This window comes from Apteryx rowi, unplaced genomic scaffold (genome assembly GCF_003343035.1).
Source record: "Apteryx rowi isolate R43461 unplaced genomic scaffold, aptRow1 scaffold_111, whole genome shotgun sequence".
Classification (NCBI taxonomy): Eukaryota; Metazoa; Chordata; class Aves; order Apterygiformes; family Apterygidae; genus Apteryx; species Apteryx rowi.
In genome coordinates, this window is record NW_020447320.1 from 150,233 (window position 1) to 177,678 (window position 27,446).

Sequence of the window (27,446 nt, forward strand, 5' to 3'; positions counted from 1 at the left end):
CCTCATAAAATGAGGAATCGTTATACAGATACATTATTATAGCCATTTGTCTTTTTATTTGTAAATTCCACAAATTAAATGTCTGGGTAATGGATGTTTATGGAGATGCAGTCGATAATACTGAGCGAGCGCGCAGCGAGACGCGGAGCTGAGCATCGCGAATGAGCCCCTCTTGGAGCGACGGGCAGGGGAGGCTCCATGCCTGCTGGTTCGGCACCATGAACCACCTTCCTTTAGAAAGAAAAAGCAGGGGTTTATCACTGAATATGCTTCCCTCGCCTGTGCTTGTCTGACCAAACTGAGGTTCAGACCAGTGTGTTTTGTGTCTGACATAGAAGAGTCCTGACTCACCCAGGAGTTAATCACGTGCCTGAGCACAAGTATATGGATTGTGGTCAGTTTTTGCAGATGAATATGGCTCTACTTGTCAGATATTAAAGAGACAACAATTAATTATTCCAGTACTCCATAAATCCAGAGTAACTGCATTATCTCATAAACGTGTTAGTCTGCAAATCTTCTTTGTGTACTGCCTTCATATGAGGTCAGAACATTGCTGTTTTTGGAGCAATTCTTGGCTTAGTTTGATGCAATTGCAACACAGCTAGGCCTTGGTACCAGTGAAGAAATCTTCACAGCACTTTCATATTTGATATTCTTTAATGCCAAGAAACAAATACATATATACATATATACATATATATGCATGCTGCAAGATTAAGGAATTAGTTCACTTCCTAGAAGACCAGAGGACTACACCCTGCTGAAGTGATGCTAGATTCTATTCTCGAATGTAAAATCGTTTTAAACCTGGCTTTTTTGTTTTGGCTAGCTGTTTGCTGCCACCTTGCTGAGATTTTTCTTTTGCTGCTTGAATCTGCTCCAGAGCAGAATGGAAACTGCCAAAGCTGACAACAGGTAATAAAGAACAAGTGTTGGTGCCTGTGCAAGGAGAATACAAGTTAGGAATAATTATTCAGGTGACTGCTATCTCTGGTGTCATAACCCGAGGCTGACTCAGTCCTGTGGGTGCGTGTGGCCATACCTGTGCACTCTCCCAGGAATGGAGAGCAGTTCCTGGGGAACTGCCTGCTTCCATCATCTGTCTTTTTCCCTCTGCTGCTGTGGTAGAGCTGCCTGTGCTTGTGGCGCAGCACAGGTTTGTTCAGCAGTGCCTAGCACGTGACCAAAAGGGTGAAGTCCAGGCTTTCTCTATTCCCTGTCTTGATCTAATTAGGAGGAGATGATGCTGTAAGCAGGCTCCTGTGGACCAGCCCCAGGGCTGCTATGTGCGTGTTGCTGATGGAGGGTAAGGAAACTCCTGTACCCACACGTGTAGATGTGCATCCTGAGCTATAATCTTGAATTTAAGGTTGGTGCTCATTGTAGAATTTGCACACAGAGCGCATGCAGGATGAATGCGTAAAACCAGCCAACACTGCTGTACAAACGGTGTGTGACACTGTTGGGTATCTTGCACCTTGCTGAAGATGCAAAGTAGCTGCCAGCTGTGTACTGGGGAGCCATGTGATAAGAGTGGACAATGGCTTTATCTTGTTTGCACTCTTCTTTTCTTCTTCCCAGGTACTAAGGATTAGTTACTGACTCTGCAAACTGCTGATCAACTTCAAGTGATTGTATATATTTAAAAAAAAATACTCAGTCTGACACCAAAATACTACCTAATCTGTTCACTGAATCAGTCAGGCAAGAAGGGGGGAGTTAGCTCTCTGCTAGTGATGGCCACTAGCCACAATTTATGCAACTGAAAAGTTTGAGATGTATGGGCAATTTAATTGTGTTCCTTAAGTGTGTAGTGCTGCAGAGATTCCCCAGAGGTTTGGCCGCTGGAGGCCAAGCTATACCCTGTCACCAGGGACATGAGGGGCCTATGCTTGGATAACTGAGTGGAGCCCCAAGACTCAAAATCCTCAGCGTAAGGCAGTGTCGGTCCCGGTGTGCAAAACCAGCAACGCCCCCGGGGTTCTGCAGATGCACTCCTAACGGCGGCTTGAGAGCAAGGGTGACTATGTAAGCAGACTGGTTCCATGTTCAGTGCAGCATTTCTCATACCTCAGACTTGCCTGGCTTTTTCTTCCTTAAATGTCTGTTACGAAAAGTGATTAATCTGACAAATTTCTGCCTTTTGTAGCAAATATTGTTCAGAACTGGGAAAGAATGAAAATCTAGTATGTGGTAAAGTTGCTCTTGAAGCGTTCTGCCACACGTGCTTGTAAGGGAGGCTAATAAACACCCTTCTGTACTCCCAGTACGGAAATGTATCCCTTGGACTCCATCTTCAAAATTAAGGGAGGAGTGTTGCCAAATCTTATGCCTTATTTCAAATAATCTGATATTAGAGGTGATTTGTAAGGTTCCATCTCCTGGAATCATCTGGCTGCCCAAAATATCAACTTACTTTCGAGTGATTAAAAAAAAAGGCAAGGAGAGCCATAAACTTTTCCTTAAAGAGAAAAGCTACATTTAAAGTCTTCAGAAAACGCACCCTGTTAACAGGTGGCAAATTAAAAGCACTCCGACATGTCCGTATTCCGGCTGGTTTTGGAACCTGGCGTGTGACGGGGGGACAGTGGGGCCGGTGGCTTTTGGAGCGGGGAGAGCTGCCTAGCCGGCCGCTCGCCTGCTCAAGCCCCGTTTCTTCCTCATCGACGCCCTTTGCTGCGGCAAGCGCCCCGGTTAGCCTTAAGACAAGAGCTCCGTTCATAGGAAGGTCGCCGCGGCAAACGGCACCTGACGGGAGACCAGGCAAATCCAGAGAGCGGGAGAGAAACGAGGGGGTTTCTCTTGCTCAGACCCACAGACGTCGCTAAAGAGGGAAAGCAGCCTGGCTGAAGTTTCGGCAAGGGAAAGGCGTTCAGTAGGCGGGTATGCCCGACTGTATTGCACACTATGAGCCTTTAGACGACTGCGTGGTGGGGTGGGCTTGGGTGTTTTTCTCTTTTCCTTTCAACCTGAAGGCGGCTGAATTGGAATGGTTTAAAATAGTATCATGGTTGCCATGGAAACCTGTCTAAATTGAAAATAGAGGTCTGGACTGAGCCTTGAGTCTGTCCGCCAAAGCAAAACTTGGACCTGAGTGATGAAACCTGAGTGGGTTTGAAGAGTCATGCCGAAGCTTGCCTTGCCACGGCCGGTGATTCAGCTGCGCCGCGGAGCACGCGGATGTGCTTGACGTCACCCAGCAGCTACTGCAAGCATTCACATCGGCCTGGAGACTCTGGGAAGGGAAAAAATCCTTCGTGCTTCAAAGTTTTCCTCCTTTTTTTGCCCCAGGAGGTCTGTAGAGCTCGGAAAAATGCCATGGAATGCTGCTTTCCTGGGAATGGATTTGATTTTTATTTTTTAAATGTTACTGTGCAACAAAGTACAAGCAAATTTGAAGTAGTTCAGCTGGATAAAAGCATCCTATTAAGGTAAATTCAGTTTATTTTGTCCCAGGAATGCAGGGCAAATGTGTGTCTAATTACAGATAAGGCAAGGAAGCCTTTCATCTTCTTTCAGTGTAAAAGAATCTGCAAATAAAGTAGAAACATGAAAATGTTTTGGTGAAATGAGACAAAGGCCTTTTCAAGGATTTGGTTATCATGCTTAAGGGAACTGGAAATGTTTTGTCCTGTCCTGCTTTGTGGGTGGCATTGGATGTATGAGGACAATTACAGCTGACAGTTGAAATCGTTCACTTTGAGATAAAAATCTGTGGTTCTGCCTTCAGAGATTTCTAGTTTCATCTGTTTGTAGATGGGGAGGGCAAATCAGTGCTGGTCCAGTGAGGATGATGGAGCCGCACGGAGTACATCGGTTGAGTGTGGCCTGTGAAGTGCATGCTTAGCATGGTGTCATATTTCCTCTCCAATTTCTTACTCAGTAGGTGGTAGAGAATTAGTGCTTAATTACTTGCAGGCTATGGACAACAACCAACCCTCTTAAACTGTTTACATTTCTGGATAAGGCTGGAACTGAACATTCCTTGTGGTTGTCTTTCTCAAACTCTATGGAGGACCTTATAGTGCTTGTTTATCTTTTATACTATATATTGGGATAATTATTTGTTTCCAAAGGACTTCTAGCTATTAAAAAAACAGAACAAAACCAACTCATCCACTTCTGTAGCAGATTAGGTATGATAAAACTGATTGATACCATTCAGCTTCCTAGCCAGGCAAAAGGCACCTTCTGGTGTTTGTGAGGCTTGTGCAATTCGGGGGGGTTAACTGAACAGAAAATCAGATCCAAATCTTAAAGGTGGAGCTGGAGCTCTGGCCTTGCTTGACTACAAGGAATTATAGCTAACAAACATCACTTGAATAAAACATTAATTTCCCATTAAACAACATTATGTTGCTGTGATAATTGTTCCTGTTTTGAGTAATCCTCATTTCCTGCATATCTTTGGTGACTCATCGCAGCAGAGATCTCGTCTGTTCTGCTTTGCAGATGCTCTCGAGCTGTCTATTCCTGATCTGACTCAGCTGCTTTATCGCCAGCATCTTCTCTCATTGATACTGTTCTGTAAAAACATATGCCTTGCTAAAGACTTCATTCTCCTTCCAGTGTAAAAACGATTGGCACTGCTGGCTACAATTTTAAATTTAACTCATGTTTTAAGAAAGTTGTAGGCCTAAAATTCACATGCCATGTTTTCAGGCTGTCTCCAAGCTTGCATCCAAGAAGTCCCAACTGCAAAAATGTTTGCCTGCTTGAATCCTTATCTCTGTCTATAATGGGAACAAAATTTTCTTCCTTTCAGATTTTCTGTGAGTAGTTTGCTTGTGTTATGAATTCCCAATGGGATCTGTGCATCCTATAACTTGAATTAAATTTTTTTCTGAGGGATTAAAGACTTGGGTGGTGCATGGGTTGTTATGGATGGCATGGCACACATCGCCTCTGTAACAAGATTGGAGATTCTGCTACTAAAGTTGATATGTAAATACAAAGTTTTAAGAAAGCTGATTTGTGAGTGGCATACCAAGCGACAAAAACACAGGATTCAAAGAAACGCTTGTTGGGTGTAAGGATTAGAGCACTCTCCCCCTGGAGTGCTGCGTGCCTTCCTGTAGGATGTTGCAGGGCATTTAAGTTCAGCGCTTTCAGAGGTGTGGTGTGGCCACGGGCAAACTCGTGTGACCCAGGCGTTGCTAGTGCTGCCGGGTTCGTCCGCGCTGGGCCGTGCCGCTGAGCGGTTCGTAACTCCCACTGTGCAGCTGGGCGAAAGCAGGGGAGCTGGCAGGTGTCGTAAGGGTATAACTCAGGTTAGAAATACCTGGCTGTGCACAGATGTTTAAGACTTGCCTCTACGGTTAATTTAAGGCTATAATAAATATTTGATCCTGAAATATCACCAAAAGTTTTTGGCAAGAGAGCTGTGGGTGGTGGTGATACAAAGAGGAAGGCGAGGTCTCTTGCTCAGGTGCCACCACCTTTCCTCTCACTGTATTTCCGCAGCACGTTACTCCGGGTTACTGCTCGGGATGCTCACTGTCCAACGTATTAGTAGCACAGAGTTGTAGAGTATGCTTTATTTCCTTTTTTAAAGCACCCTCGCGCCCCTGCCATCAAAATTGAATTCGGCGTTTAATGGAGAGTGTATTGCAGTGAATAAATAATCTGGTTTGCTTTTCGAGGGCTTTTGGTACTTGAGGTATGCACGCGGAACTGGCACGCCTGTGTTGCCTGTTGGAGTAAGCCTGTTGTCATTGGTGTGGCAAGGTGATTTCTAGGGTATCTTTGTATATGATTCGTAATGGAAGCTCTTAATTTACTTTTAATTGACTTTCTCACTGTTAGTATTGTTGGCAGTTATTTAAGCTGCTTAGATCATATTTGGGTAAAGCTTTTTTTCCATGCTGAAGACACATTCTTGTATTAAAAGCTGCACACTGATAAAAGCTTTCACTTGACGAGAGATGATACAGGGAGAAGTTTTGGGATAGTGCCATGCTTCATACATTCCTTTAGATATATCTGTCATTTGAGATGGTTACCTCAGCTGTCAGTCTGTCAAGATTACGTAAAGGTTTTTAAATTATCTCCTCTTTCTATGGCCAAAAAATGATTCAGTCCTCTTGGTTATTGTATTACCTCAAGCTCCTGGTATTTATTACACATGCAATCAAGAAATTAAGAATGTGAGACTTGTGAGGATTTATCTAGTGGCATTTAATAACTACCTGTTTGCTGGTAATTTGGTTCAACGGGAAGAAAAATTTATTTTTGAACTGCCTTTTAATGGGTAGATAAACAAGTTTCTATGTCACTCTAATGCTTTGGGTTGTCAGTTCGTGGCTGCATTTACAAATGTAATGGACTTATTATCTCTTGCATATGTAGCAGGTGGTTGTGGGTAGTTTCCATCGTTTTTGAAGTATCTTGATTTAAATACCCCCATTAAATAAAAGAAGAATAAGGAACTTTCTTATGGAGGGTCTCTCTTTTTCTTTATATTTGATACTTGATAGAGTCGGTACAAGTAGGATGAAGGCATAATTGCTTCCCAGCTCTGTGAATGTCTGTGCTTTATTTTTGTCATTGTTTCCCAACTGGCAGAAACTGTTGTGTGAGAGAATTTGGGAATATCTTCATTTTCTGAAGTTGCGTTTATCATAAGGATTTCGAACTCGTTCGTCCCGGGGACCTGCCTTGAAGAGCTCAGCTCCACTGAGCGAATGGTGGGACGTGGGAGCTTCGTGGCCGTGGCACCGCTGCGCCCGAGGGCGGACGGGGCCGTCGGCGCTCCCCGGCGTGGCCACGCGGCAGGGCAGGGCCGCGGGCACGGGGAAGGGCCGGAGTTTTTGTGCAAAACCCTCGTGTCAGGGGGAGGGGAGCCCCGAAAGCTAGGAGAGCTGGTTTCCCCCTTCCCGTCTCTGAATTCAAAAGCCTGGATGTGAGAGAGGATGCGGCTCTACCAATTTTAAAAACATCGGAACCTGTTCTGATCTTAAATACGGCGCTAGGTTCCCTGGGCAGTGGTCGGGCAAGCAGAGTTTCGGGAGGGCGGTTTCTCGAGGGGCTCCCAAGGGAGGTTTCGGGTGTCTGCAGCGAGGCTCTGGCGAGCGTCGGGCTGCTCCTCGCGGGGGCACTGCGGTCGGGGCGCTCTTCTTCTGGGGCGCTTGGGGAGCCTCATGCCTTTGGTAGCACTGGCCTTCTGTCAACTTCAACTAAAGTTTGTCTAACAACTTAAAAATTTTATGAGATTGGAGACTGTTAGAGAGTGGAGTCATGTGACACGGCGCTCTGTCAGGCGTTTCGTTGTGATGTGAGGTCTGAAAGCGAATAAGCTGAAAGAACAGATGAGAATCTCTGTGTGGTTCCAGTGGGGTCCCGTTACAGCATTTAGTTTTTTTTTCCTTTTTTTAATTAGGAATTAAATTAAAAAGCACTTCCAGTGAAGTCTGCTGATGACATGCAAGCTGAGGGGCTGATGAGTAACAAGGAGGCCAGGGCAGGATTGCTTGTACTTTAGTATGGTCCAATAAAGTCATTTATCTAGGCTCCTTGGTCAAGAGAGAAAAGGGAAAAGCTAACTCTTTCTTTTTTACAGTCTGGCAAAGCAAACAGCTTCAAAGCTTTAAGCCTCAGCATCACACAGGGCTTAGGGCTGCCACAAGACTCACAGAATAAAGATTGGCGTGATCGGAGATGTACTCCACATCGCCGCTTCCGCTTCTGGGGGTGCTTATTCATTACAGCTTAGAAGCTGGTCTTCCAATGAGCAGTTATTGTACACAGAATGACTTACCTTTGGGTACTGTGTTAGGATAAACAGCATCGTTCCCTATGGGTACAGCGCCCACTCCTGTCACTTGTAGGTTGTAAAATCCCATGAAAAAAAAGGAAACAAGTGTTGTTTTAAGGTAACAGAAATAGGTGATTGCTTATTCATTTCTGTTTTGCAGACATTGGTATATTCAGCATAGCAAATTATTGGATATTTTTAAACAAATGCAGATTAGCAAGTAAAGTGTGAGGGTAAAGTGTTGGGGGGTTTTTCTGTGTGCTTTAGTTTGCTCCAATTATGTCTTATTTACAAATTTAATCCTTGGGAATGTCATTCAAAAGCCATATACATTAAGAAAAGGCAGGTATATGCCCTTTTCATTTTTCACAATGTTAGATTAAGGTGTAGAAAGTGCAGTATTCTGGATTTAACAGGACATACGGACACAGAATAAGTTTTTGTTGTTGTTGTTGTTGTTTTGTATTTTTGCCTGCTGAAATGGACTGTTAACCATGTAAGATATGTATGTTTCTTTTGTATGGAAGTAAATCATAACTTCTGCAATGCTCATACCTGCAAGCTGGAGCTAGCTTAGCCCAGGTCTCCTGGGAGGGGGCGGGAATGCCTTACGCGGCTATAGCAAATCAAGTGAACAAATGCAAAGAGTTTGCACAGATGCCTCGGTTTCGGCAGGCCTGGGGATCATTCACAAGGAGTACGACTTGGCACCTGTGAAGGCTTTTGGCATGCGCGTTGGCAGCCGTCGCTTGAGAGTGTGACGTGAAGCAGGAGTTTCATTTAAATGTTTTGCCTTGGTCTCGGGAGGACTCCATCGCTCTCTGCTGTCGAGGGGACCAGGGGATATCAGCCCCACTGCACTGTTATCTGTTTGTCATTATCCCCATACCCTGGTTTCCTCAAATCCTGCCAGTTGCCAAAAAAAAAAAAAAAAGTTTGTTTCATAAAACATGAAAAACAACATAAACTCTTCTTTTATGGGGGAAGCAGGATTGGGAGGGAGGAATTCCATTGTCACAGTTCTGGTAAGTAAAGATGAACACTATCAAGGGAAAAATAAAAAGTTGTTGTGTGTTCTTTGGATTCTATTTAAAAAAGAAAAAATCTCTGTAAAGATGTGTGATGGACCCAGGTTTTCATCTGAGGTGACAAACGAAGATAAAATTTGTGTGAGTAAGAGATCTGCATGGAATGAAGATGACCTCAGCAACTTTCTATATAACATCATAGGTGGGAACAGTACCTCATTTTAGCAGCTGAAGCAGACCTGAAGGCATTGAGAAATGTTTTAAAATATGCATAAAGATTATTAAGAGTTAGACTGCTGGGATTCAGATTTATAGCCATACTTGAAGGGAAAGTATCCTCAACTTGAATTCATTCTAATTAGCATCAGGTCAGTCAGTCCTTGGAGTTTATAATAAAAAATACTTGCCAAGAAAGTGGTCACATTGCAATGGGGACAGATCCTGAGAGGGGCTGAGCACTTGCTGAGCTGTGTCTGTAGTTATAATTGGTAATTGGTTTTTGACTGCCTCTTCTCGCATATCTTTATCAAATTTGAGATCACCTGCATTCCTTCGGCAGAGCCGAATGGATGCTGCTGGGCATATAGTTCGCAAGTTCAACTCCTGCCTTGTTTTCTTATGCTGGACTATATTGTGAAAATATTACCTCAAGAGTTAAAAATGTTAAGTGTTTCTTTTTAGCAAATATCACTGGATGTCAAGCATACATATCAAATTTAATTGACTGCTTAAACTTACGAAGTGTTTTGGAGCTATTCCATGGAAATAGCATTTAGAAAGCCGTACCTATCAGCACTGTTTCTGTTCAAGTTGGATCTGTATGTTGTTGGCAGAGAACAGGGCAATTTGGGCTATTGCAGGTCATGGGCTGGTTTTGTCTGAAGCCAGATGTTGACTGTTGGAAGTTAATGTAATCTTCTGTGTTTAAATGCCAGTGTATTTTCCTCATTTGCAGTTGTTTGTTGAGTGCCAACCCACTGTACAGATGTTTTTAAAATAACTCTTTTTTTATCATTGATGTTCAGTGACAGTTGATGTCATTGAACTTTTTGTGTCATAAGACGTAAATTGCCACAAAGCTTTGGAAAGCTGGAAGTGACAAGACAATTTCTCTGCTCCTAGGCAATTAAGCAAGTATAATAAGGGAAAATTTGTAGAGAGGAAGAAAAGGTGGAAAGCAAAATTCTATTCTTTTTACTTTTTTTTTTTTTTTTTTTTTTTTTTTAGTGTTTAATATTGCTTCCCCACTAGATATCTTTAACATACAAATCAATGCACAGAGTTGCACTAATCATTACTTTAACAGATGATGGTGTGGAAAAGTAATTAGCCTTAAGTAACAAATTGTTATCCCCTGCCAGGCACTTTTGCTTTATACTTCATATGCTATAAGTGTAAGTCATCTTAATATCATTCTGAATTCACGAAACCATTAACTTAGGTTTCCATGTTCTCTCAACTTCTTGAAATATTATTCATTCAATTATAATGCTAGTCAATTTATGTGCAGACACTGGAGAACAGAAATCATATAAAAGTCAATGAACCACTGCACAGGAGTAAAATCTTTTCCAATTGTATGAACTCAATACAAGCACATTACTTTGATTTCATCCATTGGCTTGACTTGGTTGCAAACAGTGTGTGCAGTAGTAGGGTGGTGCAGTGAAGACAGAGGATGCTGTTGGTGTTGCCAACAGTTTAACAGATCTTCTCTTCTCTTAGACGTTTAATACCTGCTCAATATGAGCTCGGAGCTAATAGCACTTTTAAGAGCACTTTGAATACTTGGAGCATGGGGAGTCTTATCTAAAATCAGAAGCTTTGCTGAATCAGGGAGCGAACGTGCAAAAAAGGCATGTTCAAGACATGGAAACAAGGAGGCCATATGAGCAATGCCGCTGCCCAGTAAATGTAACATCAGGAGTTACGGGTTTGTTGAGTGTGTGTTTGTTTCCTGACATACAGGGGAAAGGATTGGTTTCCTGTTGGAGATTTTTCCAAAAAAGGCATGGGAAAAGAGATGGCATTTGGGGAGAGTTAAGGAAAAAGGGTTAAGAAAAATAGGAGGAATATGTGCAGGTAGCAAAGAGAAAAGACTAAGAAGGCCTCAGAGAAGAAAACTATCAGTGAAACAGAGAGACCTTCCAGGGTAAGAGCTACACGAAACCAGCTGGACACAAATGACATCATTTAGTGTTGTAGGGCGTTGTCACTGCTATCGTTAGTTATGTCTGCTTCTTGCAGCTGGATTACTGACACTGGTATCAGTGTGACACAGTGCCACACGTGCAGTGGACTCTTCTGGTGGTCACAGCTGCTTGCACAGCACTGACTTTGCCTACTGTGATTGGGGTGAGACAGAAGATTAGAGAGGGCAGTCCTAAACCCGAAACATGTGGATGGTGTTTCTCTGTTGCTGAAAGCTGAATATTCATATTTTATATGAAAGATTTTGTAACAAATTGCCTAGAAAGCTCATCATCCCAAGAGGTTTCCTATTGTCTTTTGCCAGAGAGCCAATCTTTCATTATAATGCGGTTGCAGCACATTTAACTTGAATTTAAAAGCAAACAACTCCTCCCTAAAAAGAGCCTTGCCAATAAACTCTGTTGGTGGTCCTGACCCTTCCTGAAGGGATGGGGAGCTAACACACAGCTCCAAGCGGGTGCTTCTCTGGCAGTTTTGGAGCTCCTACTGGCATCACAGGTTTAATCTTAGTTAAAAAAAGCAGTGCTGCCTTTACATAAAATACTTCTTCCATGCTCTTGTAATGAACATCAGAGCCATAGGGATAGTTTTAGGCCACAGAAAACTTTGTCTCATCTGCGGTCAGGACAGGAAAATTTTTCAAAGTAAAATACATCTTAGGGGTTTGCAGCTTGGGCTAGTTGTGTTGGTCACTTCCCAGAGCACTTTGTTGGAAACAGGTGTATTTTTCTTCAACTTAGTGTAAAGACTCAACTATCTGATGTGATAGGGATTTCAGCCTTTCATTTTCTTCTGGTTTGCAGACGCTATGAACATATGTGCCGATACTTTCCTATACTCATATATACCCTATCTTCCCTCCATCCGTCTTCTTCATTGCAGGTTTACACACTGTGGGAAAGCCACACCAAAAGTCAAGATTTGGACCCCATATTTCCAGCCATGTGGTAGAGGGAACAACTTCACCTCTGACCCCTATGTGGTCCTTGAAATATGGGAAAGCTGATGTCTAGCAGCGATTAAGAAACAGTTGGCAGTTAACAGAGAGGGTTTGTTGACTAAGAGAAGCAGTGAGTTCAAAGCTGAACCTTTCCCTTGGTTTAGAAAGGCACATTCCCAATGGGGGAGGGATCTGGCTGATCCGTGGGCTGCAGACTGGTACCAGCCATTGCCAAGAGCATTGTTTATTGTCCCTCATCACGCCGCAGGTTGCTCCCTTTCTCCTTCCCACCACGGTCTAGATCAGCTTGTTGATGATGGATGCAATGCAGGGTGGAAAGTGGAGTGGCAGCTTCTGCACCTTTCAGAAATGCGGCTCGTGCTAATGCAGAAGCTCTAATCTCAGAAGTGGCTTCATGCTGAAAGCATGTTATTCTGGTGTTCGTGTCTGCCCTGTGTCAGGTTACATCTGTGAAGTCTTAAAACATCTGAGTTTCAGCTCTGTAGGAGAGATGATTTCCCCCCACAAGAGTCCGGTATTTGACGTTACTGGGTTTAAACATGACTTATATCCTGGCTGAGCTGAGAAGGGTCCTTGCCCTGCCAACTTGCATCCTTTTCCTGCCTCCAAACCCTGGTTTCGTATGTGCAGGGTGTATTACTTGATTTGCCAGACGTCTCTCTTAGGAAGACAAGCTTCTTCAGAGGTTGATGGGAAGAAGTTGTATCTGTTCAGGAAGATGAGGTAAGAAGTTGAGGGTGGGGGGTGCTTCTGGCACTTTACAGAGACCTGTGAGTTTCCTGTGGACACTCTCTAGTGTTGTACTGGGCTTTTAAAGATCCATTTCACAACCATTTGATATTGCAGGTATGGTGTAATAAAAGGCATAATTGGCAAATCTGAAGAAAAGCAAATTATACCTCAGAGAGAAGTTGTCATTTTAAAACTGCTGCAGAGATCAGGTATTATGAGTAGAGTTCTGCTTCTATGGGACAGTTTATAAAAGACAAATTTTATATTGGTTACGTTCATGTAAATAAATAACAAAATAAATCAGATTGTCAGCTACAGAATTCAAAATTTACATTGTAGTCTCTCCTACCTAACATGTAAATTTGTATAAATAGTTGAGTGAATTATTATAGGTATAGATAGCATATGACAACATAACTCAGTACTGAGATGCTTCTCCTCTTGGTCTGGATCTATTGAAAAAGTAGGAGGGCATGAGTTTATCTTTCACTAGTCTTCTCAGTGCCCTCTGACCTTATTTAAAGAATCTCTTTTTCGTGAGATGTATTGATGCAGGAAGAAGAAAGCACAGAAGAAAATATCTACCTAGTGATTTTGATCTGTGAGCTGTATTCTTCCTCTGCAGGATATAAAAACATCCCAATTGATTTTGAGGGTGGAAGTGCAGCTGGCTTATTAAATATGGCAGAAGTGGTAACTGTACCCTTCAGCCTGAGTTTGTGTTGCGAAGCCACCTTGAGCCTGATGAAAAATATGTAAACCATGTTTTAACGATGTGTCCATAGTTACCAGATCTGTGCTTGTGTTTGTAGCTCCTCAGCATGCAAGAAGCTCTGTTTGAAGTAATTACTGGGACTATGTGAGGATAAAATCTGTGTTTTATTGGGCTGTGAATGTATTTTTTTCTTTCTTGAGGAAAAAAAGGGCAGATCCCTTCTGAGTGAAGATGCAAGGATTACATTCATTTTCTTTAGCAATTAATTGGCCACTGAGAACTCAGAAGGGGTGAGAGAAAAACTTTTTATTTTAAGCACATGCAAACATAGAAAAAAACTTGACTCTGCATCAACATTTGCAGCCTGAGACTAAAAGCACTGTCCCATTTCAAGCTATTGGCTAACTCAGCTAATGCAGCAGAGTTGTTAAGCTAGCAACCAAAAATCAGAGAATAACGTAAAGGCCCTTTGCCTTCTTCAGCATTGTGCTTGTCTACGCGGGCCTGTATGATCTGGTGGTGCTCCAGATCCTCCCAGCCACAAAGAGCCTGGTGTTTCAACCAGTTGGATCCCTCATTCTTGGAAGGTGACTCGACAAGTCATTTTCCTTTTGCAGCTAGGTCCGCGTTCTTCTGGCTTTCAGTCTGTAGACACTTTGTTCTTTCTTACGTGCTCCCCCAAGAGGCTTCTGTGACCACCAAGTGCTTTGTACAGATTGTATTATCAACACCCTCTGGTACAGAACTAAAACTATACACCTATTAGTAGGCTGACTAGGACTAGAAATCTGGATAAGAAATTTTAAAATCGAACTACACTTTGATAATTCAATTATACTTTGATCTTTAAACACAGAGCACTAAAACCACTTCCCTCATCTGTTTTTCACTTTCTTCTATTTTCCAGCCTCTCCTCTCTTATCTAGCTTCTATTTCTTCAGTGTGAATAGTTGCTGTGTGTACACGTACACTGTTTTCCTAGCTCTTAGTTGAATATTAAAAAAGAAAAAAAATCAGCAGTAGACTCTCTACTTATTTACATGCAAGTAATAAAGCTTATCTTTTTTTTCTTTATACTGTATAAAGTTCTGCCTCTTTTAGTAGGTTTTTTTTCTCTGTTTTGATCTGTTTTGATTGTCTCCTGCATTAAGTAACTGCAAAGAGCCTTTGTAGGAGAGACGAAGAGACTTCTCCACCCTTCATGAGAATTTGCCGCCTTATCCCAAACCCTCTGAAACACACTTAAATCACAGAGTTGGAGCGTTTCACAACTCAATCCCTTTTCTTTCTCTTCCTCTCTGGTTCCAAAGTCAAATATGTACAGGAATGTAAATTCCTTTAAAATTAGCTGCAGCCTGTAGTTTCCAAGTAGGAAACGTAGCCAGAGTCTGCTTCAGGAGATTGAATTCCAGCTGAGATTGAACTTGCAACCGTCTCAGGTGCAGCGTGCAGGGCGGTGGAGGGCACCGTTCTCCTCCTCCGGCTCCTGAGGGTCCGAAAGAGAAATCTTCTTAGCAGTATAGCTAGTGCATGGGTAAGCTGGACTGTGACTCTGCCTTTCCACTCACATTTGTGCCTGCCTCAAGTGGCATACACGTAAGGTCTTGAGAAGGCAGAGTATTGTGAATATCTCTGTAGCTTACAAAATGCTGAGCTCGCTGAAGAAATAGTTTCTGGAAAGGCAGATACAAGATGTCAACTAATGATATGCTAAACTATTCACAACATCTTTATGATTATTTCCTACTTTGTAGGAGACAGATGTTACTGGTTGAATATCCCTGGTAGGCAGCACTGCCATGCTTGTTCCCACTGGCTCTCACACAGGGCTTGAGTCAGCAAAGTGCTTCCGCACATGGATGCGTTTATTTGATGCTGCTGAGCTGAGCACTTGCTTAAATATACGCATGTTCATAGTTAGGCTACAGATCCAAGGACTTTGTGCTTTGCTTTTAGTAAAGGAGCAGACAAGTCTTCTAGACTTCCACCGGCCCTGGTTCAGACCCATCAAGTTAGGTGAAGACGTCTGCCATAGTTTGCGTTAATTTGCAGATAGTTCCTTTATTTGAAGGTGACTTCAGTCATAGTGCATGCAAGTAAAAAATAGTATCTTTTGTCTTGATGCACATTTATGCAAGCATGACTTGCTCCTTTTAATTAGGAGCAAGAAGGTGAAACAAAACATCAAAGTTTTGTATGCTGATCTGAGTAGTGTTTTCTGACAGGGAGAAATTAAAGTAGTAATCCCTTTGTGCCACTGTAGCTTTCTCGGTATATCCTGGCCAAAGGCTCCAGTGGGGATACCCTGAACTGCACCGTGGGAGAGCAGACAGTCTCACTGGGAAGTAAAGCCTGAAGTGGAGAAAAGTGAAATGAGCCACCCAGTAACTCCTATATGAAGCCCCACAGTAACGGTATCAAATGGGCTGTTTCATTTAGAAGTTGAAAATTCAATTTTCCTAATTTTCACCCCAGATCATTAATTTGTTAGGGAATTAAAGAGCTTTATTTCCAGCCAGCTGTAGTTATGAGGCATATTGCATGGCGAAAGAGAAATTTCCTCTCATGCTTCCTGCTAACTACTGCTAAATTCCCCTGAAACACTCCAAACATCATCATCAGCCCCTTCGCATTAATATTTCCTGTTACAATTGTGAAGGATTAAAAGAAGTTTGTTTTGTTGTTGTTGACTAAAATATCCCAGGGAATTTTCATCCCAGTAACTGCTCTGGCACTGGGCACTTCCTGGAGAACTTAAACCTCCTCAGGGTTTGTGGATCAAGGCAAAACCATGGGCCATCAGCTTCTCCAGCCTGTCATTATTCCGGGAAATGCCCAGGGCTGCAATCATTATTGCTGAAATTCTTGCACAAACACTGATTGCAGAACTTCATAAAGAAAAGCCAAAGGAAATGAGAGAGCTCTTCAGAACATCATGAAATAAATAAACAATGTAATTTATAATTATAAACCTGACAAGGACTAGCAAGGAGTACAGGATGATATCCAAGAAAGAAAGGCTGAAGCCCTGGAACAATGTTCTGTTCTATTTACGCATCCCTACGCACTAATTAGGAACTAAATGGTTTCCTTCCTCTGATGCTCAGAGTGTTTTGGTCACCAGTCCTCAACTTGGCTTAGGCTGGAAGGCAATATCTCACCTGGAGGGCAGCCGACTCCTGGGGCGTGCTGGAGGTCAGGATGCTGGCGGATGCTAGCTTGTAATCTCATCTTTTTCTTTTTAACCTATTCAAGGTGTGCAAGACTGTCTGCTTGGCTGTAGCTGCTGCTTCTGTTGTTAACACAGTGTATTAAGTTACTCCAGGAGTTGTATTGAAAAACATAGCAGAGAAAACAAGCTGCCACCAGCAGCTGGGGAATGAGTCAGCTCGTAGAGCCTTCCAGTTTGTTTCAGCAATGGTTCTGAATAGAGATGAGTGTTCAATTCATAGTGAATAACTTGATGAATTTCAGGGTTTTTTTCTGTGCATGAATTGGTCATAAAGAGAAAGAAAATCTTGACTTTTTTTTTTCCTCCAAAATGATTCATGAGCTTTTCTGTGAATAATTTCTGGACGATGGATTATCCTTGAAGTGCAAGTCAGGGCGACTATTTGTAGCCTGTGCTGTATGCAGCTGTGCTGATCAAATCAGATCAAAATACGGTTATCTGCATGTTTGTTTTTTCCAGTTATCAGAGTTGCAAAACTCAAATATCTAAATGCTCGCAAATGCGACCAAAAGACTAGTGAGCAGGGGGTTGGTTTCATGTGGATATTCATAACCACTTCCCTCTCGTTCATTAGCTCTGCCAGTGACCCTGTTGCAGCTGATCTAGATGTATATGCCTTGTCTAAACCTCTACTCTGTGCCTCAGTAGCAAAGATACTATTCAGATACAAATGTAAATCTTCCTCTGGGACTTTACACAAAAATACAATTTCTGCAATGATTTGTATTGGATCAAACTATGTCTTTTTACAGATTGCATGATTAATGTGTGTCTGATATTAAGCAGTTGACCTCTAAAATGGCCCAGTACCTTGGCTAGTCTTTGATCAACGTTTCTAGTCTGAAACACAGACCCTTTTAACTGCTACGCTCCTGAATTTTCAAGCAGCAACACGTCTTGATGCATGGCTGTCCCTAGTATTGCAGTGTATGCGTCTGAATAGTTATAGGGTGAAACGCATGAAATGCTGCTTGTGTAGATACGTGCACCCAACTGAGGGGAGCACATCAACTGAAATCAAAGCTTAACCTACCCCCATGCATTCGTCCCTTTATTTTTGTTGGCTTTTTTTTTTAATTGGAATATTATTTCTGTAATTCATTTACTATCACAGCCTTGGATCAATTTATACCTGGATAAGAACATGTGAAAGCATTTGTGTTACTATGTGCTTCAGTTGCAGCAGATTCAGTGATCCACCCTGATTTTCCTAAGAGCTCTGTAAGACAGTCCATGACTACACCCCCTGATAAACAGTAGCCTTCTTAATTTTAAATTTAAGATTAAACAGGGCTGGTAAAGATGCCATCTTTGAAGAAGGGAGCCTACCTAGTCACAAAGAGGAGCGTGCACAGAGCATGCTCTCCCCCAAGATAAAATTCTTCAGACAGGAATTACAAGGGTAATCAGAAACAGGCTTTTCAAAGCTCCAGCTCTTTTTAAAGTTAATAGACAGCATAAATATACTCTGTGCAAAATCTGGGGAAGGAAAGTTGAGGAGGTAAATACAGCCAAGACTATGCTGAAGGGTGAGAAACATTAAGCCGACTTTGAGTTATTACCCTAGCTGGGAGAAGGGTGACTGTGAATGAACTGCTTCACTTGAAACTCACTGATAGAAGGGTAGATCAAAATAAGCCAAATTTGTAAAAAGCCAGAAGAGAAACTGCTTAGGTTTTTAGTTGGCAAAAAAGGTTAAGGAATTTATTTAGTTGTTTTTTTCTCCCCTCCCCCATTCCAACCTGGAGCTAATAAATGGTGCTGTCATGGAAATATTAAAGACCAAGCATAGTCTAAATTATCTGACCTCTGGCACAGGTAATACAAGTTCTGACTTAGAAGGATTATCCCAAACTAAAGCCAGAGGGAATATAAGGTTGCTATTCATTCACACTTTGAACAAAATCTGCCAAACACTCCAGGCTGAGGTTATGTTGATGTATGTCTCCATTGTACAGCGCGTAGTAAAATGAGAACATTCAGTTTGTTTTATCCAGTTTTTCATTGTGCCTTTGGGCAGACACAACTCTTTATATTTTGCCAAGCGAGACCGCATAAGGAATTTATGAAACAAAGAATAATGTAGGAAACAGAGCATTTTCAGGTTGAAATGGAAAGCAGATGCCTCCCAAGGAGTGAAGGCAATATAACAGGAACATGTCCTGGATGGATGGATGGATGGATTTCTAAAAAGAGATGCAGGTGGCTTCAGAGAAAGGAGGAGAGAGCAGAAAAATCCTTTGCTATATAAATTTTAAAATGAAGGCAGGGTGCTGCCAGGGTGGTGGACCTTGCTCATGTTGCTGTGGTGATGGCACAGCAAATTGAGTCCAGTAGGAGTGGAAGATAGGAAGATGGAAAAGAGGAGAGAAGGTATGGGGCTGAAGCCATGAGGTGTGTGTCGAACTCTCCGCTCAGCCCGTATTTCTCTTGCAATCTGCTTTATTCGTTATTTCCAATGCGAGGAGCCTAACAGCCTAATGAGCGCAGGTGGGTTTAAGCCCCTTCACCAGCGGTGAGCTAACTGAGCATTTGATCATGGAAACACTCAAGCGCAACTCTCATTTCAGCGAGATTTAGAGTCAAATACGCTCCTGAACACCGAGGCACTTTGAGGAGCCTGCAGTAACCTACGCAGAATAAACCATACCCTAATTTATCTGGGAACAGCTCCTGAAGAAAGCTTAACCGGTTCTTATGACGTAAGTGGTAGTACAGTTTGAAGTGAAAGCAGCTGGTTTTGGTGCAGTGTTGTCACTTTCCCTTCCCTCCCTCCCCTATCTTTGCCAAGATAAATGTTCTCCTCTTTACCTTTGCTCATTAAAATGCCTTCCCTGCCTTTTTATATAAATCAAGCTAAGAATATGTTACACTGCATAACTAAATGATGATATTCTATGAATGAATTTAATAAAACCTCTTAAACTATTCATAAGAAATGACAATGAATTAAGGGGAAATGCTGGTATTTGAATTTTTTTATTTATTAAAGTTTTAAATGAGGAAGAGAATGGAGCAGATAAAAAAACAACTCTGAAAACCGATATTTGCAGTATTTAAAGGACTCCATGAAGTTAATTGTTGTTCTGTGTAATTCTTTTTCATTGTTTGCCGTAATATATAGCTTTGTGTTCTCAGGCAGCTGTTTGAAAGGGAAATAAACTACCTTATTTCTCCAGCGTGAGCAAATGGTTCTTGAGAAGTGCATGTGCCTGGTGCACTGCAGGGCTAGACAGCCTTTCCTTTAAAGGAGAAGATGTCAAAGACATACGAAACTATAAAAACTTTGCCAACATTTTTTTCGAAGGGAGTGGGAAACAGGTCATAAACATTGGCTGGACCAAAAAAAGCAGCTTTCTGCTTTGGGCCCTTCCTTGGCCACACGCGGTAAGGAACGGCGACATGAACTGCTGCTGTGCCGATCTAGGAGGATTTATGCGCTTTCTCCACGCGTTTCAGGCTGGCTCGCGCCGTCGCGGGCGCGAGGCCGCAGGGTGGCTCCCCGGGCGCCGCCGCGCGGCTGGTTTGTGCTAGCTCGGGGCACGAGCAGCACGTGCGGCTGCCGTTTGAAAACTGCATCTCAGTGTGAGATTCACGCCTGTCAGCTCGCTGCGCCGGTGAGTAATGAGAGCGTTCAAAATGGAAAAAAAAAATCTTAATAGAGTGCTTTAGTTCTGGAAGGAGCCACATCAAAATTAATCTCAATCCACAAACTCATTTCCTCGCAAGAGCCTGGACATTTTTTTACCACAGAAACTAAGTCCTGTACTTTTGGGGAAGATGAATTGTTTTCCTCAGGTGTAGCACCTAAATAGCATGCTTCCTTGCAAGCACAAGCGTCTAGCTTGGGTTTGGCGTTATGAAGGCTGCCTCTCTCCCAGGCGAGCGGAGATTCAGCAATTAACAGCCCGGTTTGGAGCGAGGAGCGCAGAGACGGGGCCGCGGGGAGGCAGCGGCATGCTCTGCACCAGCGCTCGCCAAGTGCTGGCTGGCAAAATACTGGTTTTGAACTGTAGCTACCCCTTGCATCAAATGGTTATACCCGAGCCCCGCACCGTGCCTACACGGGTCTCTCCATAGGTAAAAGTGACCTTTTAAGACTCTTTTTAAGGTGTCGAGGTTTGTATAAAATATTTAGTAGAAAGGAAAATTGTTATGCATTTTAAGTGAATGAAATTCTGGCACTGCTAAAGTTAATGGGCACGATTTACCCCATGAGTTGCCAGTCTTGGCTGGAAAGCTTGGATGAATTTGTCAGTGTGACTGATTAGTGATGGCTCTTCACATCGTGTGAGTAAATACCTCGGCCTTACGGTGTGCCTGTGATCTTAGTAGATAGCAGAACGTTTTAAACAGGAGTATGATGGAGAAAACATTGCTAACAGCTCGCAGTCAGTTCTCATTTCTACAGTGAGTCTATACATTTGCTTAAAGGAGGCATATCTGCAAAACAGGAATTAGTCCACTGATGCAAGCGTTCTGCAGAGCTGAAGAACTAAAGTGAGAATGGAAGAAAGCTACAAAGTCGGAGGTATTAAACTGCTTAAATATTCTGAATGAAAATTCAGGTGAAGCTGAAATTAGGGATACTTCAGTTTGGTGTGGAAAAAGCTCTGGAAAGACCCTGAAATATGTCTTTCTTCTTGACAGCCATGGAGCTTGTACATGATTTGTGAACACTGGAAAAAGCTTTTGGGGAAGGCTCCTTTGGAAATCCCTTTTGCCTGCATTCCTATCCTAGCAAACCTATGGTTCACTGTGAGGAGAAGAAAAAATTACATGAGTAGCTTTTACCTGTAAGGTTTCCCCCAGTGTAGTGTTTGAGCTTCAGCTGAGCTTTCTGAAATACCTGCGGTCCATACGCGCAGGCGGGCACGCGCCAGATGCAGAGCTGAGCGAGGGGCGTCCTCGGTAGCCGCGGCCCGGGCTGCGCGCGCGGGCGCGGGAAGCGCCGACGGGGGCCGTGTCGGCGGGAGGCCGTCCTGCGGCTGACCGGTGCCATCAGGCCCGCGGGCACGGCGAAGGGCGAGTTAAAATTCTCTCCCTAAATACTTGAGTCGAATTCTAAGCGTGTCCAAAAGGCAATACACAAAGTCTTGAGATTAGGCCAAAATGTGCTTGAGCTCATATCTGCAGGGTGATGTAGAAAGATAATTGTAGGAGATAAGTTTCTAAATTGAAAACAAGTGAGGAGACATGACGCTGTTTTGTAGTACAGTCTGAGAGAAATTGCTTTCTTTTTTCTAGTGAAGACATTCATCTAGAACAATTTATCTGTTACCAGGTGTCTTGTTAAATGTCTCTCTGAAATATCAGCGGTGCACAGTGTAAGGAATACTCATGATTATGGTGTTCTTAAATAAAATGACTTTCTTTCACTGAGCAGATGCAAATCTACTTCTAAATCTTCTTATATCATGAAAGCCACAAATAAACAAAGCCCTGTTTGAATTTGTAAGTATTTCTAAATCTATTATATCTTAAAGTTTCCATCCAGTTTAGAAGCTATGTTATCTTCAGTCATGTGCGTGTATCTAGCTGTATATATTTGTGCTTGCTAATGTATAATCAAACTCTCATAAATCTATGCTAATGACTGCAAGTCCCATTATGAATTATTCAGTTTTTCTCATTCCTGATTGAGATAAAATGCAATACTTTGTTCATTTATTATAACTGCATTCTAGATTTAATTATTCATAAGATCATAATGAAAGGGAATATATTTTGTAAATACGACTGCTTAATATTATGGCACTTCAATACAGCAATCTGATATTGAATCTTTAGTGAGCAATGAGTAGCTCATTTTTATTTGAATTATATATCATGTAGATTACTGTAATATAGATTAGTGAGTTCTGCTGTATTCTTGTGCTTTAAAACTAACAATGTCATAGCAAAAAATGTGTTTCTGCACTTGGTAAAATGAATGGAGTTTCCACCAGGGACTGAAGCAAAGCGAGGCTGGAAAAATGTATTACAGAAATGTTTTGTAATTATCTGATACCAGCTTTATTTCCTGCCTAGTTTAACTGCATATATAATCCCTCTCGTGTCATGCAGCGACTCTTGCTCGTCATATACCTTTCAAGACACGAGTATATTTTTAACAGTGTTAGTGTGCTGCATTACCCGGGCTCCTCTGAAGTCTGCTTGTGGTTTGTTGGGGCTTGGCGCGCTCCTGTGTGTGCGGGAATGGGGCAATTTGGGAAGATGCAAACGGCTCCAGCCGTCCGATCCTCCCCAGCCCGGCTCCCTGGCGCCCGTGGTGGATGAGGATGGCAGCGAAGAGGTATCGCGGGTGGTTTGTGTTGCCTCTCCCCTGAGCCTTCAAGAAAACAAAGTAAAAATTACTAAGTCTAAAGCGCAGACTCTTTTTTTCCCCCCCCGCTTTTTTCAACATGTAAATAAGGGCTGAGAGTAGCCACGACGACGTCTGTGCCAGGATGCTGCTGCGCCGGCCTCCCTGTGCCTGTGCTTTCCCGAGGAGTTTGCTTGCCATCCTGCCAGCCTGTTCTTCGCACAGCTGGGATTTGTGAGGGTACCAAAAAAATGGGGGTTGTTGTGGAAGCCTAATTCTCCCTCCTGCTGCAAACTGTAAAAGCTGTTACAGCTTTTCTGGTGTTGTTGCTGATTGATGACAGCATCAAAAAGTGATGATGTGAATACGGGCTGGGGAACCGCAGCCGGTGGTAGGTGGTCGCGGGAAGTTTGGTGCCCCAGGCTGCCGGGTTACTGCTGTTTTCAGCAGTGCAGGTCGTGTCTTGTCTCTCCCGGTGATCTCCTCATGCACTGATCGGACAAGTTAGTGACAAAGAAGGGATTTTTCCACAGACTGTTTTCCCTTTTTAGTGAAAAAATTAAAAACCTGAAATACTTCAGCTGAAAACCCAGGAAGCACAGTCTGGCAATTCTTTGTGTCCCTGTTTGCCCACAGGGGTGGGCTCCTAGTTTGCGATGAACTTTCGGTGGTGCCCCTCCATGGCCAGGGAGGAGACCGAAACGGCAGCTCCCACGCGGCATCCCAGCCCGGCGTCCCAGCAGAGACGCCCCCGCTGATCCCTGGAGTAGTTTCAGGCTTGGCTCCGAGCGGGCCTTCGAGGGGAGCGAAAGCCGTCCTCTCCGTCCGTGGTGCCGTGACTTCATCCTACTGCTAAACCGTCACAAGATCATGTTTCATCTGGCAGCCTGAGCAGCAAGCACGGCTCGGCCACATCAAACTTGGGTCTGCTAAGGGACTTCTATAACGCGTGTGAAGTGACCCTCTCCGGAGGGTCAGCGAACGCGGAAGGGAAGGATGTTTGGTCATTTTTCTTCCATAAGATCTCAGTCAGTAACGGGACAAGTACTCTTTCTTTCTCCCTCTATCTCTTTTCCCTTCCTGTTACATACTGTTCATACCGTTTCTTAAATTGCTTTTTTTTTCATGAGCAGACATTTCACGATAGCAAGTGCTATGTTTGTGTATGTATGTTTTTAAACTTTCTAATTGATTTTCATAAAGTAGGCGAACCTTCCTGTTTCCAAAATCTAATATTATTTCCTAAATTAACTGTAAGGAAGTACAAAGGAATAGTCTTCTATAGAGGTGACATATTATTTCTGTAAACGCCAAATTTTTTAACACGGGAGATGATAGTACTACACTTGATTTAACCTTCTTAATCTTGAGATCTTGTGATCACTTAGCTCCACGAGATAATGTACAGAGCTCTCCTACTATTGACTGAGATAGAGGGTAGCTGCCATACGTATGTGACAGGCAGCCGAAGTGCACCGGTAACGTAGGCACTCTGTGTTCCTTCCTTCTGTACTGTGCAGCCTGGATACCCAGATGTTTTGAATTGTAGCCATTTCTGCAAATGTCTCACTAATAGTACATATTGCAGTAATAGCAATATTGCAGTTTTGCAAAGAAAAAATTTTTGGCATGACACTGTGTATCAAATGCAGATGAAAGAAAGGATCCTGTTATTTTTTTTCAGCAAATTTAGCATATTGGAGAGGTTGCCATCTAACATTGCTGTTGATGTGCAGGAGGGGAGGGTTCCCAGTTGCTGACAGCAGCAGATGTGCATTGACTCCAGAGGCGCTTTTATGGACTTGAATGTAATTCCCTAAAAGATCAGAAGAGCACAAGACCAGTCCTACAGAGACTGTTTTCCAAATTTTTAGTTTCCTTCCTGAGTTTTGACTGGAGAGCACTGCACTTTCAGCAGCTGTCCTGCAATTCTGGAGCAACACAATCATTCCTAAAACCCATCTAGAGAAAGAAGTTTGCTCCTCGCCCCCAGAAGTGGCTCAGGAGGGATTCATCTAGAAATTGGCAAAGAGGTATGACCCTGAAGACGCACCCATCTGCAGTGTGTGTGGGTGCTGGGTGGTTGTCAGGAGCTGCTCGGACATGGAGCTACCTATGGCCCGTTGCCACCCACCAACCTGACACAGTTCAACCCTAGACACAGTTTTGGGGGGGTTTTGGTCTTCTTGATTCCTCTTATTGGTAGCTCCAAGCCATGTCAGAGACTGGCCTGGAAATAAACAGCTTTAAAAAGAATTGGAGGTGCTGATGAAGCCCATCAGCACGATGCCAGTGCTTCTTGGTGGAGAAAGCAGAGCACTCTGTAGTCTGAGTACTGTTTTTATTATGTGTATTGTCATGTATATCAATACTGTGAAATCATAGCCTTCAGGCATTTGTAATAGACCTCCTGTCTCTCTAAAAGGCATCAGTTCATCATTTTCTAACCTGATAATTGTGTAACTAATGCCAAAGCATACGGCCGTGGCTGTTAGTTGGTGGGAGGGGAGACCACTTGCCCCACTGCTGTTTTGCATGGTGGAGCCCACGCACTGCACAGACGGTCGAGGGAGAGTTTTCCTTCCGGGACAGCTCACTGCTTGCCAGCTGCTGCACCATGCAGGCTCCGTGCACTCCTGTGTCAATTTAGGTGGCTTGTGTTAGTACGTTTTGTTCGGTGTTTGCATCTCAGTAGCATGGCAAATGTCCGATCGCAAGGTAAATTTCTGTACAGACTCCTTAAAATACCGTTTCTGACCTGTCTGACCTGACCTGAGTCTGTTCTACACAGTAGATATCCCGTGCATTGCAAATCCACTAGTTTAATTTGTATTTCACTTTAACCAGAAAATTTACTTACATGGAAATCTACAAGGAAAAATGTATAAAGTAGTGCAGTGTTCTACTTTTTCATCTTTTTCTACATCTGAGTGCCTGTGTTTTACATGAGCTCATCAGCAGAGTCATAGTTATGTCTCTCAAGGCCTTTTTATTATGGCTTAAATTAACTGAAGCATCAAATTCAGCCCTAGGACACTCTAGGTATATGTGCTTTAAGTAAGCATCCAAGGACTGAAATTGCTTCATCAACCTTATGGAAACTATTTCTTAACGCTACATATGTCAAACTTCCCAAAAAACCTTCTCGTTAAATACCAAGAGCTTTAAGGGACGGTGACAAGGAATGCATTTCAGTTTGTTGTTATTCGTATGTGGAACTTCCTGTCTGCAAGTGAGCGTAAGAGAGCAGCTGAGGCTTGAGCGGGCAGCGTGTCAAGCTTGGGCACGGTCCGGGTGCTCTAGCTGGTTTGGGAACTCTGCTTGAACGCTCCTTTCACACTAGCCCCCCAGCGACAGTGAAGTCACTGGTACACCAGCGTAGTAGCTTATGAGATCAGCTTGCGCTAGGTGGCTAAACAGGATTTTTCAAGAGTGTTTTTTTCAGAGGTTTCAAAGATGAAGTCATCTTCAAACTAGTTATTTTTTAAATTCTATTTAAAACTCACATTTGCTTCTACCGTGCCTCACTGAAAGACATTACCAGGTAATGTCAAGATACTGTGGGTATCAGTAGACTCCTCCATTTTCTGGTTTCGTCAGCCTTGAGGGCTGGTGCTTCTCCTTAGGTCTGTCACTGCTAGAACACATTTACAGGGTGTGATATGTAAGTACAGAATATACTACTAAAATATCTCTTGCAGTAGTGTACATTTGATTTCAGCCTTTTAAGAAGTACATACTGACTTTTAAGAAGTACTTTTAAGAAGTACTGTTGGCTGAGTTGTTCTCCTACACTTAGTGTTGCACCACTGTAAAACTACTGACATTAAAATCCGGTCCAGTGAATTTTAGTGTGAGACAACTGCTTCTGAAGAGTAGCAAAGGTATACTTTTATATAGAATTAATTTTTGTATTTCAAATAACCTGGAGTTCAGCCATCTAAGGGCACGTTTGAGTGCAGCCTTGCTTGAACTTGGGTACTTGAAGACTGATTAAGCCCAAATTCTGTTCCATTCTGAAGCCGGTATCAAAATAGTTTCTGATTCTGATGGAGTTGGTGAGTCAAGAGGATCATCTTGACAAGAACTCTTTCTCTTCCCTTTCCCTAATAATATTATAGCACTCTTTGATATTGGAAAATCAAATTATTTTGCATATTACCAAATGAAATGTGTCAAAATGCTGAGCTACTGTTACTTTAAAACTCTTCTCAATTAAGAAAACAAATCCAAAACCAAAAACCAATCCGTTCCATACAAAATATTCCATGTGTGTATTTTATACAGGTTCCACAAAGGAATTGATTGAAAGCTGCTGTGGAGCTGGACAGCAGTGGGCTATAGACAATGGAGAATGCACAGAAATTCCTATAAGTGGAACGGACGGTGATATTTGCAGGTACGTAAGTCAAAAACTGAGCATTTCAGATTAATTTAGTGAGCAACCTGTTAGAATAAACTAAATGTTTGGTCAATTCATGTGATCTCCAGGAGACAGGGGACTGCT

At 42.8% G+C, this 27,446-nt stretch overlaps 1 protein-coding gene across 1 annotated transcript in view; it reads left to right on the top strand.

The window, feature by feature from the left end:
- Window positions 1-27,446, top strand: part of FBLN2 (fibulin 2) — a 79,528-nt gene that overhangs the window by 14,254 nt on the left and 37,828 nt on the right. Inside the window, exon 2 of the mRNA XM_026076748.1 lies at window positions 27,227-27,338. Within this exon, the coding sequence (XP_025932533.1) occupies window positions 27,227-27,338 (112 nt within the window). The remainder of the gene's footprint in view (window positions 1-27,226; window positions 27,339-27,446) is intronic.